This window comes from Enoplosus armatus, chromosome 2 (genome assembly GCF_043641665.1).
Source record: "Enoplosus armatus isolate fEnoArm2 chromosome 2, fEnoArm2.hap1, whole genome shotgun sequence".
NCBI classification, from domain to species: domain Eukaryota; kingdom Metazoa; phylum Chordata; class Actinopteri; order Centrarchiformes; family Enoplosidae; genus Enoplosus; species Enoplosus armatus.
Genome location: NC_092181.1, coordinates 27,012,189 through 27,026,153, shown reverse-complemented (window position 1 = coordinate 27,026,153; position 13,965 = coordinate 27,012,189). Strand labels below are relative to the sequence as shown.

The 13,965-nt window shown below is 46.1% G+C and overlaps 1 protein-coding gene across 1 annotated transcript; it reads right to left on the bottom strand.

Annotated features, from left to right (window-relative positions):
* Positions 1 to 12,451: 12,451 nt before the first annotated feature.
* Positions 12,452 to 13,669, bottom strand: b3gnt2a (UDP-GlcNAc:betaGal beta-1,3-N-acetylglucosaminyltransferase 2a). The gene has a single exon (XM_070924726.1). It carries the CDS (start codon positions 13,655 to 13,657, stop codon positions 12,452 to 12,454), a length of 1,206 nt encoding a protein of 401 aa, XP_070780827.1. The 5' UTR covers positions 13,658 to 13,669.
* Between the last annotated feature and the right edge of the window lie 296 nt (positions 13,670 to 13,965).

Below are 13,965 nucleotides of genomic sequence, written 5' to 3'. Positions count from 1 at the left end.
GAGCTGGGCATCTGAGAACCCGAGGACACTATGCACCCCCACCTGTACCTGTAACCTGGCTGCACCTGGCTCCTGGCTACGCCGTGTGAAGTCGCTGCTAACAAAGTTAGCTTGTAAATGTACTCACTGGAAAAAATGAACAACCGACTCCTTGAGTGTCTTTTAGTGCAGCTCAGCACCTCTATCCTGACTGACAGGTTGCCATGGTAGCAATTGTCAATCACAAGGTAGCCCCGCCCTAAAGCAGACCCTGCTTTATCGTCTGTTTCACTCTAAATGGGACCCTAACTTACTGAATGAACATCCTGCTGTACTGAAGAAGACTTGAAACTAGAGACTGAGACCATAAACTCATCAGTAAAATGTTCACTGAGGTAATAAATCAAGAGAGAAGTCGGGTGGTTTTCTCATAGACTTCTATACAATCTGACTTCTTTTTGCAACCAGAGGAGTTTCAGTTTTAAAGTTTGAGCGTTTTGTTAACACATTCAACAGGGAAACGTTTCACCAACATTCTGAGCAGAGGCTCATGGGAATTGTAGTACTTAGATCTTTCAGCCAAACTGACGGATGATTTCTCAGAAACCAGAAAGTTGAAGTAACTGAAACTGGTGGCCACAACATGAACACGTGCGGCCTGTGTTTCTGCGGCGATCGAGGATATCGCTTAAAGAAGTAGAGTAGCTGTTTAAACCGTTGTCTTTCTCCGGTCTGCAGCAAAACATACTTGAAATTAGAGAGAGTTCATCCTCAATCTGACTCTTACATGTTCGTGTTGTGTGAGTCAGTGGGGGGTTAATGTAGGTGAACAGATGTCGCCTTATTGATCCACAGCTGCTGCACAGGAGGTGAAGAGGCGGGGTGATGGTGACGGGGGATGCGGGGGGGTCTTCCTCACATCCTCTTGAAACATCTTCTTCAATCTGAAGCCTGGAGACGTCAACAGAGGACGCACCAGCATGTCCTCCTCAGCTTGTTTTCTGATATCTGCTGTAACAGCTGAGCGGCGCCGAAGCCGCGATCTTCCAGTTTCAACGAGAGGTGAAAACAGATCAAATAAAACCGCGTCATCTTCAAATGTGGAGCTCAAAAGTTCTATTCTAACATTACGTCGACTACTTGTTGGTGACTACGTATCCCTGACGAGGCGCCAGCTAATGTGAGTTTTAACGTTAACGCTTTGATAATCCCACTCAAAAACAATCCTTCATTGAATACGTTAAACACACATTTTATTTTCTAAAAGATTCTATTGTTTAAATTCATTAATTTGACATTTAACCAGTAAAAGTAAAATCCTGCGCATTAAATGTGAACGTGCTGCTTTTGTCCTCTTTATAAAAACCACTCTGGGTATTTTGTTCAGAGGAAATAATTGCGATTATTGTGTTTTAATGAAAATAACCTTCAGCTGCAGACGTATTGGAAACCCTTGAAACTATAAACTCATATTACAGCATTTCTAGTATTTATGTTACACTATTTCTATTTAAATCGATTTTATTCTTGTTTTCATTTTTTTCCAGTTACACCCAGAAATCCACCACACACATTTTATCCAACTCACATTAATTACACTTTATTGGTGCAATTTATATGTTTGAAATTAGATTGAAGTTGTAGAAGTGTATTGGGACCTCAACATTGTACTTAAGTGCAGTAAACCACATCACACCGCTGCTAACTGCAATATTTTAAAACAAGTTAAAAGAAACTAAACTCAGTCACAGCCCCCCAATCCTATATGACGTCATCCCAAAGTTTGTTACAGAACCTCCAAAATCCCCACATTTATTAAAACACCTGCCTAAATCTATTTGTTTTAATCCCAGTTTTTATTTTAGCGCCAGGTATTATAACAAAATCAGGGAATGTATCTCAAAAGAAAAAGAAATGATGCCGCTGGTCTCGGGGATATGAAGTCTTCTAGCTTCATATCTTCATCCAATCAGAGCAGAGAGTCGGTGTCCTGTTATCAGGCCAAGCAGCCCCTCCGCCAAACCTGCGGCTCAACGGCCAATCACACTTCACACGGCTCGGCTAATAGAAAAATAAATTGCCGGGGAGTCGATTCCAACGCAGGGTGGCATGAGAAGGAACCCGGGTCCTGATTCCTCTGATATAACGAAGGCCATAACACTCGGATCAGCTTATTAAACACTGACGGGATTACGGACCAGCTGCAAGGTCAGCGTTTTGTCAGAACAGGCCGAATGTAGGCTCACACACACACACACACACACACACACACACACACACACACGCACACACACACTGTGACCTGCCTCTGATGATGTCATGCCATTTTCTTTGATATCAACACATTAAAATGCTCAACGAAACGTAACTGTAATAGAATCCGAACTAAACGGTCCTCAATCATCAAAAAACTAGATTCCGAGGCGACATTAATGACCTCCGACCCCTCAGCTCAGGAACTTGCATATATAAAGTTGCATAAACAACATATACAGAAACAAACCTGTGGTCACGTTGGCACAAGCGTCACGTCATAGAAACAAGCTGATGGAGAAAACAGGCTGTCGGGGCCTTTAAGCTGAGGTTCCCTTCAGAGAGTGAATGAAGTTATTAGTGGCTGTCCAGATGTGTCGCCTCCCGGCCTGCAGTGAAAGATTACTGGTCCATTTTAACATCTTCAGCCGTTACACTCATTGTCGCTTGTTCTGGATGACAGCGCCTGTTACGTGGCTAACCTGAACAGAGACCTGAACAGAGACCACCCGCACTGCTGCTGCAGGTTCAGCAGAGGCTCATTAGGCTCGGACACTGCGGGTTCAGGTCCTCCTGTCTGTGCGGCTCCATGTGGCTCTAACGGACCACATCGCTGCTTTCCTGCCGCTGTGGTCCACAACAGGCTGCCTGGTGGCCTCAGACCGCATGCAGAGAGCGACACGCTGCTGCTGCCTCTGATGGAGACAACGGGACAAAGAGGGATCTGAAGGACAGACTGAAGGTGACTTACAACAACCATCAGGTCTCTGGGTGGTTAGTTTGAAATAGTCCTCATCAGCAGCACCTAGAGGCAATAAGAGAGCGTCGCACTGAAGGTGACACAAGAAGGAGAAACGTCACAACATTAAAATCTAAAAGGTTCGACCATGAATACATTTGATGGTTATTGAACCATTCTTAAGGTCTCAGTATGCTTCAAATAAAGTCCTGTAAAGAAGAATCGAGGGGGCGGCACCCAAATCATTTTTGTAACTTTACAGAGCAGAAAATCTGATAAGGACGTGGAGCTTAAACGTCTCTGTCAACCTCTCTTTAAATGTTATGCTCAACAACTTCTGCCACTGTTTGTTTATACAACCAGGTACAGGTTTAAGCATACTGAGGCCTTTAGGCTTCACCGCAGGGGGGGGAAATAACTCTGAAATACAGTTTTGGTGATTTAGCGAAGAAGCTCTTGGTGATGTAGTTCCTTGGATGCCACTCGTACGTCTTAGTATGTTCATAAAACACAGTAAACATTCAGTACTCAAACTGAAAGGACGTCTCTTTAGAACGGCCATTTTGAAATCACTGTTTGGTCACACAGGAAGAAGAATTTGCATTTGAAAAGAAAACAATTCATTACCATTATTAGCATTAATGGTAATCAATACACAGAAACAGGAAACTGAGTACAAGACTTCAGGTGAAGTGAATAAATATTTAGTTCACTCATTATTTTATTTATGGATTTAATTACCGTCGTTTTTATAATTTATTAGTGTTATAAAAGACAGGATTCTGCAAGTGAACCCTGCTACACACAAACCCACACCTTCACAGTTAAGTGACCTCAGGGGTGTGGTGGGTTGGGGGGGATGGTGGGGGGGCAGGGGATTATGGGTGGAGGATGCTGCCAGGCAGGTGAAGCTCAGCGTGGCTCATTAGATGTGGAGCAACGGAGGAGGAGCGCCGTCCTCGACCTCGGGCTGCCAGCAGAGGAAGGAAGCTGAGCGTGGAGGGTGGACCCCCCCACCCCACCTCCTCACACTGTGGACAGCTGCCCAGTGATATTAGATTATTGATTCTGATTTATTCATCTCAGCCTGTTGGAAGCACATTTTGGTTTTTTTTATTTCTCTTTTGTAAAAATAAAAAAAGATCTCGCCCAGCGAGCCACACAGCTACAGTAGTGGAAGTATTCTGAGCCTTCACTTAGTAAAAGTACCAATAAATGACAAAACTCTAAGTAAAAGTATTACTAGTAACATGTACTTAAAGTAAAGTTCTCAGATGGCCTCTGGGAGTGTTCTCCTATTACGTTTTATATCATTATATCATTGCTGATGCATCAATAAGTGGTATAAGTAGCATTTCACTGTTGAGACCATTTTAACTGCTTTATATACCGTTTCATCTGTAAAAATGCATCATATCTAATAAGCTTGTCATATGTTTTGAATGTTAAACCTGGAGCCCAGTCTTGTCTCTCTGTTAGCTCTGTGTTTGGTCTCCAAACATCTGTCTCTAAATGCTGCACCGTGTCCAGCAGCTGGTCTCCAACTACGTGACTTCAGAGTTTGTTTGATGGAAACGCTGAGACTGAAACCGGATAGAAAACGTGCAGTAAAACCAAAACTAGAAGATAAAACAGGCTAAAAAGAGGAACTAACTTTTACAGGAGAAACAGCTACGAGAGATGCACCCCGCTCTCCATCCATCCATCTGGTGATGTGTGGCTGATTCTCTGAGCTGTGAAACTCCGGTGACGCCTATTCAAGCATATTCATGGAAGCATGAATAAACTACAGCTGGAAAAGAAAAGCCTTGTTCTTTCAGCAGAGACGGGCCGAGGGAACAAGCACCCTGTAATAAAGCAGAGTAAGGTCAGCAGACTCCCCATGTGACAGCACACCGCCCTGGATTAGCTGCTGTAAGCCTATTAAAGTGGTTTGGACTAGGTGGGCCAGCACAGACTACACTTCACTCCCTGCACACGGCGATGCAGGGTGGCCAGTTTGAAACTGAGAGGTCACAGGTCCACAACAGGCCATGTGTCCAGCTGGACTGTCCTTGAGCCAGAGACTCACTCTGTATAATCCTGAATTTGAATGAGTGAAAGATATTTAAAGAGGCGTTACGGTCACAGAGCAAGTGTTCGGAGATATTTACATTAGAACAGAGTAGTTAGGTCATTCACCTCCCTGTGGACGTAAACGGGTCCAGGTTTGGGATCGTCTGTTTGTGCAGGTTTGTCTTTGTTGAGTGGGAATTGTCTGTGGGTTCATTAGAGCAGCTTTAACTAACATCTCCTGACATACAGCCGAGTGTGGTGATGGTATAGTTGTGACATCACAACCTCACGGAAGTCCTGACGGCTCGTTTAAAGGCACAGTGTCTGAATACGAGCTGCGGACTGAGCGGTTTGATACAGTATTTATACAGCATCTAGACCTGCTTCATAATCAAAGACATTCTACAACATGGGACCTTTAACCAGCCTGGCATCGCGTCCTCTGTAGCAGTACTTCATTCAAATGCATCAACGGCAGCTGGGCTCATTTACAAATATCCCCTGCAGTCTTCTGGTACATTAAAAAGGTAGAAAAAGAAAAAGCCAAGACAGCAAGGAAATGCTGTTTTGTTGTGACTTTAATTCAACAGGTGACAAACGGTGACAACAGTATGAAACAATCGGACAAAGAAAACGAACTGAAAAGAGGTTTTAATGAAGGAGTTCAGATCCTGCGGAGCGCCACAGCTTCGTTCACATCTTCCCGCCCTCCTGTGGCTCCGTGTAGCCGCCCGGCGGCAGCAGCGAGCTGAAGCGCAGCAGCGGCAGGTCCACGGCCGGGCAGCGCTCCTTCACCTGGGGCCAGCCCTCCCTGAAGCCCCGGGCAGGTGGCGGCGGTGGGGGGGGCAGGTCAGAGTCAGCGGGGCCGGAGTAGCAGTCGCCGTGATGGTGGCGGTTGTTGTTGGGGTCAGGAGGAGACATGCTGCTGTTGCTGTGGCAGCGAACCAGGAACGCCCCCCGGCGGTGACGGCGGTACAGCAGGCCGGCCGCCGCCAGCAGCATCAGGATGAGGGAGCTGAGCAGGAAGAAAAGCACGTAGACGCCTTTAGTCTCAGCAGACAGGCCTGAGCTGCAACCTGCAGGCAGACAACAGGAGGTCAGCAGCCGTTTTATGTGGGCTCGCTTTAATAAAGCAGTATGGCTGCCGGTTCAGGGAACCTGCGTACCTGCAGCCTTCACATCAACGCAGGCCGTCCCTCCTGATCCCAGGCGGGACTTGTCCTGGAAGCCCGGCCTGCAGCGGCACGTGTACGACCCGAACCGGTTCACACAGTCTGCGTTACTGTCACACAGCACCAGCTGGGTCCCGCACTCGTTTACATCTGAAACACACTCACACGGTTTCACCCTCCTCTGCAGGGGCTCAGATTGTGTGCTGTCACTCAGCAGAATACCTCAAAACTACTGGATGGAAAGTTCTGCCTGATATCAGACAGATGTTTGGGGTACTGGAGGATTTCTTGGCCACATCTGGACGAGCCTACAGTCGTACTCCAGCAGTGTTTTGGGAGGATCATACAGTTCCTATATGTTGCGGCTTTCCTTATTCAAATCAATAACAACAATTATTGTTATTATTGTGAAGCACTTAGTGACCTTGCTCTGTGGAAGGTGCTACATTAAATAAACTTTACTTACAGATTGTAAATGCCTCTGAGACAAACTTGTGATTTGGGGCTTCATGAACAAAAAGACCCGATTCAGTGTGAGACACAGTTTAACGTTGGTAGCGTTTCATACTGAAGGCTTGAGGCTGCTCTACCTGCAATCGACACAGAGGTGACGACAGCTTCCTCGTGGTTTCCTCTGACGTCGACGCCCGCGGCGATGAGGCCCTGCAGGGCGGAGTGGACGGCCCCGTGGACCTGCGGACCTCCAGGACCCTGTCCGACCTGCAGCCAGAGGATGCACAGCACTCCTGCACTCAACCTGCACACACACACACAACCAGGGTGTATCACTCAGAACAGCACATGTCAATACACCCCCGCCCCACCCCCCCCGACATCGTTCTGGATTGTTTTATCAAGATATTTTGATGTGAGCTCCAGTAGAATAAGTCCTAAAATAGGAGAGCCTCATTTCACTTTCACATGTTTCCTCTTTTCTTGCATCTCTCATTGCGTCTTTAGTGAGAGGAACTAAGGAGAGGATGCAAGTGAAGGAGACGAGGAAGCAAGCGAGAAACTTGAGATGGACCCAGAGAACGAAGACTTTCATTTGTTTTATTGCACTTACTTATTAAACTAACTGTGCAGCTTGTATTTCAGCAGCTGTGTGAAGCGGTTGTGCACCAACCTCTTTATTCTTTTCGAGGACATGGACAGCGGCGCGTGCAGAGCCTCCAGCTTCTTGCTGATCTACAGAAACACAACAACGTCACTGCGTCTTCAGATATCAGTGATGCTCTTGTTTCTTTCTAATAACCCGTCCAGCAACTCTACACGCTGCACGTAGCATCAACGTACCAAAGTCTTTACTGACAGCAGCAGCGACCTGGCCATGTTGTCCCAGGACTCCTCCGAATCCTGACTCAAATTCACCTCAACAGCCACTTCAAACAGGTGATCTGCCAGAGACCAGAATCATGACTGTGATGCCCGAGTACCACAACAAAGCACCAACAGTACAACAATGCTAAAGCTAGCTGTACATATTGACACCGTGAAACTAAATTCATTCTGACATCTGATCAACATGAAATACAGTCAAATTCAATTAGGTTTGATGCCAAAATCTGGACAACATGTGTCTCACGTGGATCTAGTCAGCTTAGCTCAGAATGTGTTCAGTATTATGTGTGATCTGATGTGTTTGTAACATAAATGGTGTCCCAGAAAAAGAAAGAAAGAAAGAAAATAGCGTTAACATTCATTTTTCAGTCCAACACTCACCGCCAGGAAGATGTGGAGTTTCAGAGTGATTTCGAATGTTGACTACAAGGAGAGAAACACAAGGTCAGATAAGATATTTAACATCTGGTTGCAAGACAGCAGTTAAGAAGGAAGACAAAATGGGAATTAAAAAGAGCATAAAGAACTATTATAATGCCAAAGTTTAACCAATAAACGTTTTTGCATCCGTCTTATCGATTTTTAAAAGCATGCAGACGTTAAGAATCCACCTTTGAAGTGTTTTTTTTTTAAGTTTACAGAAAGAATAAGAATAAAAACAATGTTTGAGAGAATCCACCTGAACAACTCTGATCCAGCAGAAAGTTTCCTGCATCAATAACAAAGTGACTCAGTCAAATATCTGACGGTACATTTGAACTCACGGTGCCCTCTGTGGTCCGACAGCGGCTCCACCATGTTGGGGTGAGGATGAGTCTGCTCAGCCTCCTCTGGTTCTGGTCTTTCAGAGGGGGCAGGAGGCTGGTCTGAGGCCTCGCTGACCTCCGTCCCGTTCTCGCCATCAGCAGGCTTCTCCCCCTCCGACAGGCTCCATGTGCTGCTCTCGTCCTCTGGACCGGCAGCTTCCTCTTCCTCCATGTTCCTTCGTATTGCTGTTGGGCTGCGAGTGGTGGCCTCCGGCTCCTGGTTCTGACTGTCGCGTTGCTGCTGTGGAGACGCAAGACGGACGGCCGAGTCAGACCGGCCTGGAGGGGTTTGAGCGGCGCCTCTTCCCGATCGAGAGGTCCCCTGTGTGGATGCTGGCACTGTGGGCTCGGCTGTGAACGGGTGGACGTGGCTGGTGTTGATGTTTTCACCCACCTGAGTGCAAAAGGCAGATAAAAGGTAGAAATGGTTCTGGAAGACACGATTTATTACTGATTAAACAAAGTCAATAATGTAAAAATCCAGGTGAAAATCTGCTCCTACAAATATTTGCTGCAACTTCACATAGTTTGACAGTATTTGTTCCCTTTGATCTGCAGACTGTCTGTCAGAGGAAGTGGATCCTGAGCTTAGATTTTACTGAAGTTACTGTCTGGTTGAACTCTTCAGCCTCGTCTTCAGCAGCAGCTGTTTATCCAGGCTTGATGAGAGCTGCGAGATTCAACCAAAACAGTAAAGTTGGGGCTATAAAACCAAAACAATGAGCTAAAGATGCTAAAAAGCTCTGTAGAGTCGGGTTGGTGGCAGTTTGTATGTTCGTCACTACGTTTGTTCACACAAAGATGTTGACCAGTGCGGCTTTAACACCTGTCAGTGACATGAAAATGGGTTTGATCCCCACTCCAGTGTCTGCGTCCACCCACCTCCCCGTCTGTGTCCACGGCCTCCTCGGGCTCCCAGGGCGGCTCAGCCATGACTGAAGGTTCATAGTCCTCATACATGAGATCAGAATGTGCAGGTGACGGATGCTCCAACAAATCTGACTCCATCTGTTCACCATTCATAACTGATTCAAACTCATTGAAGTCCACACGTCCAAGAGATGGTTCTGACTTCCTGTTTCTCTCAGTGAATCCATCCTGTGGGTTGTAAACTATCGGGGGTCCAAACGCCTGGTAGCGGCCATAGAAGCCCCTGTAGGGCAGGCTGGGCCAGCTGCCGATCAGCAGCACCACATACAGAGTGTTGGAGGAGGAGGTGTACTTGGCCTCGCGCCAGCACTTCTGCAGGACCTTAAAATGTCCGGCAGGCTCATCCACGTGGACCTGGTCCTGTTTGAGGTGGCAGGCATCATCGGGGGTCAGGTCCTCCAGGTGGAGATGGACCCTCTTTCCAGGATCCACCTGGATGGTCCAGTTGCACCACAGAGACGGGTTCGAGCACAGATAGTCCGGGGAGAAAAACTCGCCGCTGTCACCGCGAAGCAGCTGGTGGCAGCTCCGCAGGGCGAAGAAAGCCCCGTCGCCACCTCCGAGTCCATCTGAGGAAGAAACAGACCAACTTTACAGAAACATAGCGGTGGTCGTACATGTTCAGCTCACTACAGACGTAAACCTTAAAAAGACTCAAACACAACAGCTGCTCACTGTAGTTTTTATCAAACTAACAGGAGGAAATAGTGCATTTGTTGGGGACTATTTTCAGCGGCGGATGAATCCACATTTGGTGCTCTAGACACACACACACACACACTACTTGTTAACAGATACATTCACTGTTAGTTTGAGTCTTTTTATGGGATTTGGAGAAAAAGATCACCAGACGTGTTGTATTCTTTAGATGCATACATTTACTATTAACCAAGGAGACTCACAAAACAGTACAAGTGAACATAGAAGTCAAAGTCCAGCTTTACATGATATCGACACATGAAGGAAACAAGAGGAGAAGGTGAAACTCGAGGCCAGGCCATTGGTTTTTAAGACGTCATTTTTTAAAAGCAGGGGACAAATATAAAAGGGAGAGATCACAATATCAATTTTAATACCAGGATCGAGTCGGGGACTTTCACTTTAATTGATGCTTTTCTGAAAATAACACCACCTTGTCACTGGAGATCTCTGTTTACCAAATCTGTTTATTTACCTTTACAGGTCCGCTCATAATCCTGAAGCTGGCTGTTGAGAGGAAGAGCAAAGCCTCACATTCATTAAAATACCAAGAAAAACACTTCCAGCTGAGTCTCACCTGGAGGGATGTTGGCTTCTTCTGTGTTCACCTACAAACACAAGAAAGCAGGACGCTGAATTATGTCGCACCAAAAAGAAATAACGCAAAACAAGCTGGTTTCACAGGGAGGACGGCAGCTTACCTGTGCATCACAGCCTTTCCAAAATATACCAAATATCAGCTGAAATATGAGCAGCACACTTTTAAAGCTAAAGCTGTTCTTTCGCTGCATTTTACAACCAAAACTTTGTCAGTTAAACTTCTAAAATGTGTGAAAACAATGAAGTCCAGTTGACCCTCACAGCTTCAGTTAAACTGCTGTTTTCCTTTCCTGTCTGAGCAGGTGAAATCCATCAATTAGCTGATTGAGTTTCCTTTTGCTGGATGTTAGTACGAGATTTGTCCACCAGAGGTCCCTGTTGTATTTTACACTCAGTCTTTTCATTCTACTCTTCAGGTGAAAACTTATACATGTATTGTCAGCAGAGGAAAATGCATTTTTAAAAATCATTTACGTTCCTTTCCTTAGAGAAAGTAGAACTAGTCAATTGTTGTATAGGAGCCCATAAATAAGATAAAAGTATTGTGTTACACATCTGTGTCTACAGCACTGCTAATCTAGTGTTTATTATAACAATATGAAATACAAGATGTTTCATGCAACAAGCGCAACTAAAGGTGCTTTACAGTAAGAGACAAATACGCATTTGCTTCGCATGTGAGCCAAACTCATTGTATTGCTCATCTAAATACACACAAACAGCAGCAACATGTTAAAAACAGAGCGAATGTAAAATGTAAGAAGTCTGTGGAAATGTGTGTCGTCTTTGGGGGGGGTTGTTGCCACATATAGTGCTGTGGCTCTGGCAGTGGGTGTACTATTGCATTGTCATGGTACCTACTGTAGAGGATGAATCCTCATGACTTTAATGATCTTCTGACCATCGGCAGGTCAAATATTTCACACGAGTTCATGACAGGTCCAAACACAAGAGATATTTTTTAATTTTATGGGAAAAAAACTAGTAATGAACAAAACAGTATTAACAAAAGAGGAAAGAGGACATGACTATGAAAAAAAGGAAAGCTTGTGGAGAGGAAATGTTAGATCTACAGTTGTACGATTAAAGGTGTGAAATCACAGTGTTGTGACCCTCACTTACATTAGTTAACCATCTAGCAACAACAGGAGAACTTAAAGCACTAGTTCTTAATGAAAACCAGTTCCTACAAGTGAACATAGAAGTCAAAGTCCAGCTTTACATGAGATCATGTAAAGAGTCCGTATGAGTTTGTACCCACAAGTTGACCCTGAACCCCAAAAACTGAAATACAACTTCAGCCTACACGCATGTTAACTGTACACGTACAAACATTAGCGCTGGCATGTTAACATACTGGCGTTAGCATTAGTATGTAACGTCACATGGCATATCACACTATGGGAGTTACCATAATTGCCAGTTTCTGACTTGTGAATACAGTTCAACCCAAGACTGAAGTCGTAAGTATGAACGCCTGAAAAAACAAAGAGATGCCTCATGTCAGCCCGTCCTTATTAAGCCCATATTTTATGGATATGGATCTATATTATCAATACACCTGTATTTTTAATCCACCACCAACCATGTTTGTAAGTGTTTTTTCAAAAGCTACCATGAACAGCTTGACGTGAACAGAAGGTATTACACACCAACATTAGCCTGCTAACGTGCCAAAAACTAGCAAGTTTTCATGCTAACACTAACAGTTGTTTGAGTACCGTTAGCATGCATGCCAGAAGTCGACCGGGAAACACTGTTAATAAATTATTTTGATGACTTTAAAATGCGTTGCGTTGACTTAAGGACTTAACATGACTAAAAAGGTCAAACTCAAACGGTGCAAGCAAACGCTGAGCAAAGATGAGTGACGGTGTTCACTGGCAGTCCAGCTCAGGATGGACAATCCACGGCCAGATCGTCAGCATCTCCTGCGGCGTCCGGCTGTGAACCAGCATCAAGCTCCTGTGGGCGCAGGGGTTGTACCGATACTTCTCCTCAATGTCAAAAGTCCTGAAGCCGCTGTGCACCTCAGGAACCAGGCCCAGCTTTTTCAGACACATCCCCGTATAAACATCGTCAATGGGATACAAGGCGACCTGCTGAGATGCGTTGTAAAGGCGTAGCGCTAACTCCCCAGAGTACAGGTATCCTCCGCCTCCTGCGTAAGGCGGGTACTGACCCACAAACACACTCTCTGGGATGAAGTACTTGAGCTTCTGGTCTCGGTGTGGAGTGGCGTTACTGATAACATCACCTATGAACAAATCCTTGGCCTTGATCTCCGACAGGCCCTCCAGGAAGTCAACAATTCGTAAGGTGTTGACGAAGACATCATCGTCACCCTTGAGGATGTACTGGGCGTGGGGACAGTTTTGGCTGAACCACTCCAGGAAGAGCACCTCCTTCAGGGTTAGGTTGAAGAAGGTGTCCCTGTAGTCCCATTGGAGGACGTCTTTGTGAAGCGCCGCCTCGTGGCCCAGCATCCCCAGCAGGTCTGGGAAGTGGTCCACAGATAAGGTGTTGCCTAGCAGGAACACCGTTGCCACAGTCCGATTGGCTAGGACACCCGCCCGCCCCCATGTTTCACGAATGGCCTGCCGCCGGTCAAAATGTGGAATGAGTGACTTGACCACCAGCAGCAGGAACGGTTTCTCATCACAAATATGGAGCTGATTTATCAGCATCGGGTACGTCCTGCAGCGCATGTGCAAAAGAAAATCCTGGAAGCGCTGCGGCAGGGAGTTGTAGTCCAAGATTTGTGTGGGGACTCTGTAGTCTGGTTCACAGGGGTTGAGTGGCCCGGTGTCATTCAGCCAATCCGGCAGCTCAATGTGGGAGTGGCTGGAGAGCACAGAGTTGACTATGGGGTTGTGAATGAAGTCCAGGAGCTGCTGCTCCTTGTTCCAGAAGGATTTGCTCAGTACCTGCTGGTGCCAAAACCTCTTGGATGGGATTTGAACCTTCCGGCGGCCGCTTTTGTCATGCCTGAGATTCCACGACACGCCCATCAGGACGCAGACGAAGATGTTGAGCGTCATCATCATGCAGAACATCCTGACTTTTCTGCGGGCCACAGGCATGTTGCCTCCGCTCTGCACCTGCACAAACCACAACAAATGAAGAAGATCACCGACAAGCCAACAAGAAACAGGCTCAGATCTGCAGCATCAGACTTACAACAAAGCCAGGATATAAAGGGACATTTGGAAACATAGAGACAGCGAGGTCGACCCTGACGCCTTTAGCAAGAATAAGACTGGAAGAATCTGGTACAATTCAATGGGAAGCTTGATTCCCCCCCCCCGTTTGGTTTCAGAGTTCAGACCGGCTGCATACAAGGCCAGATTTTTATCTCTAATCCTGCAAGAATGGGCCCATGACCATTTTT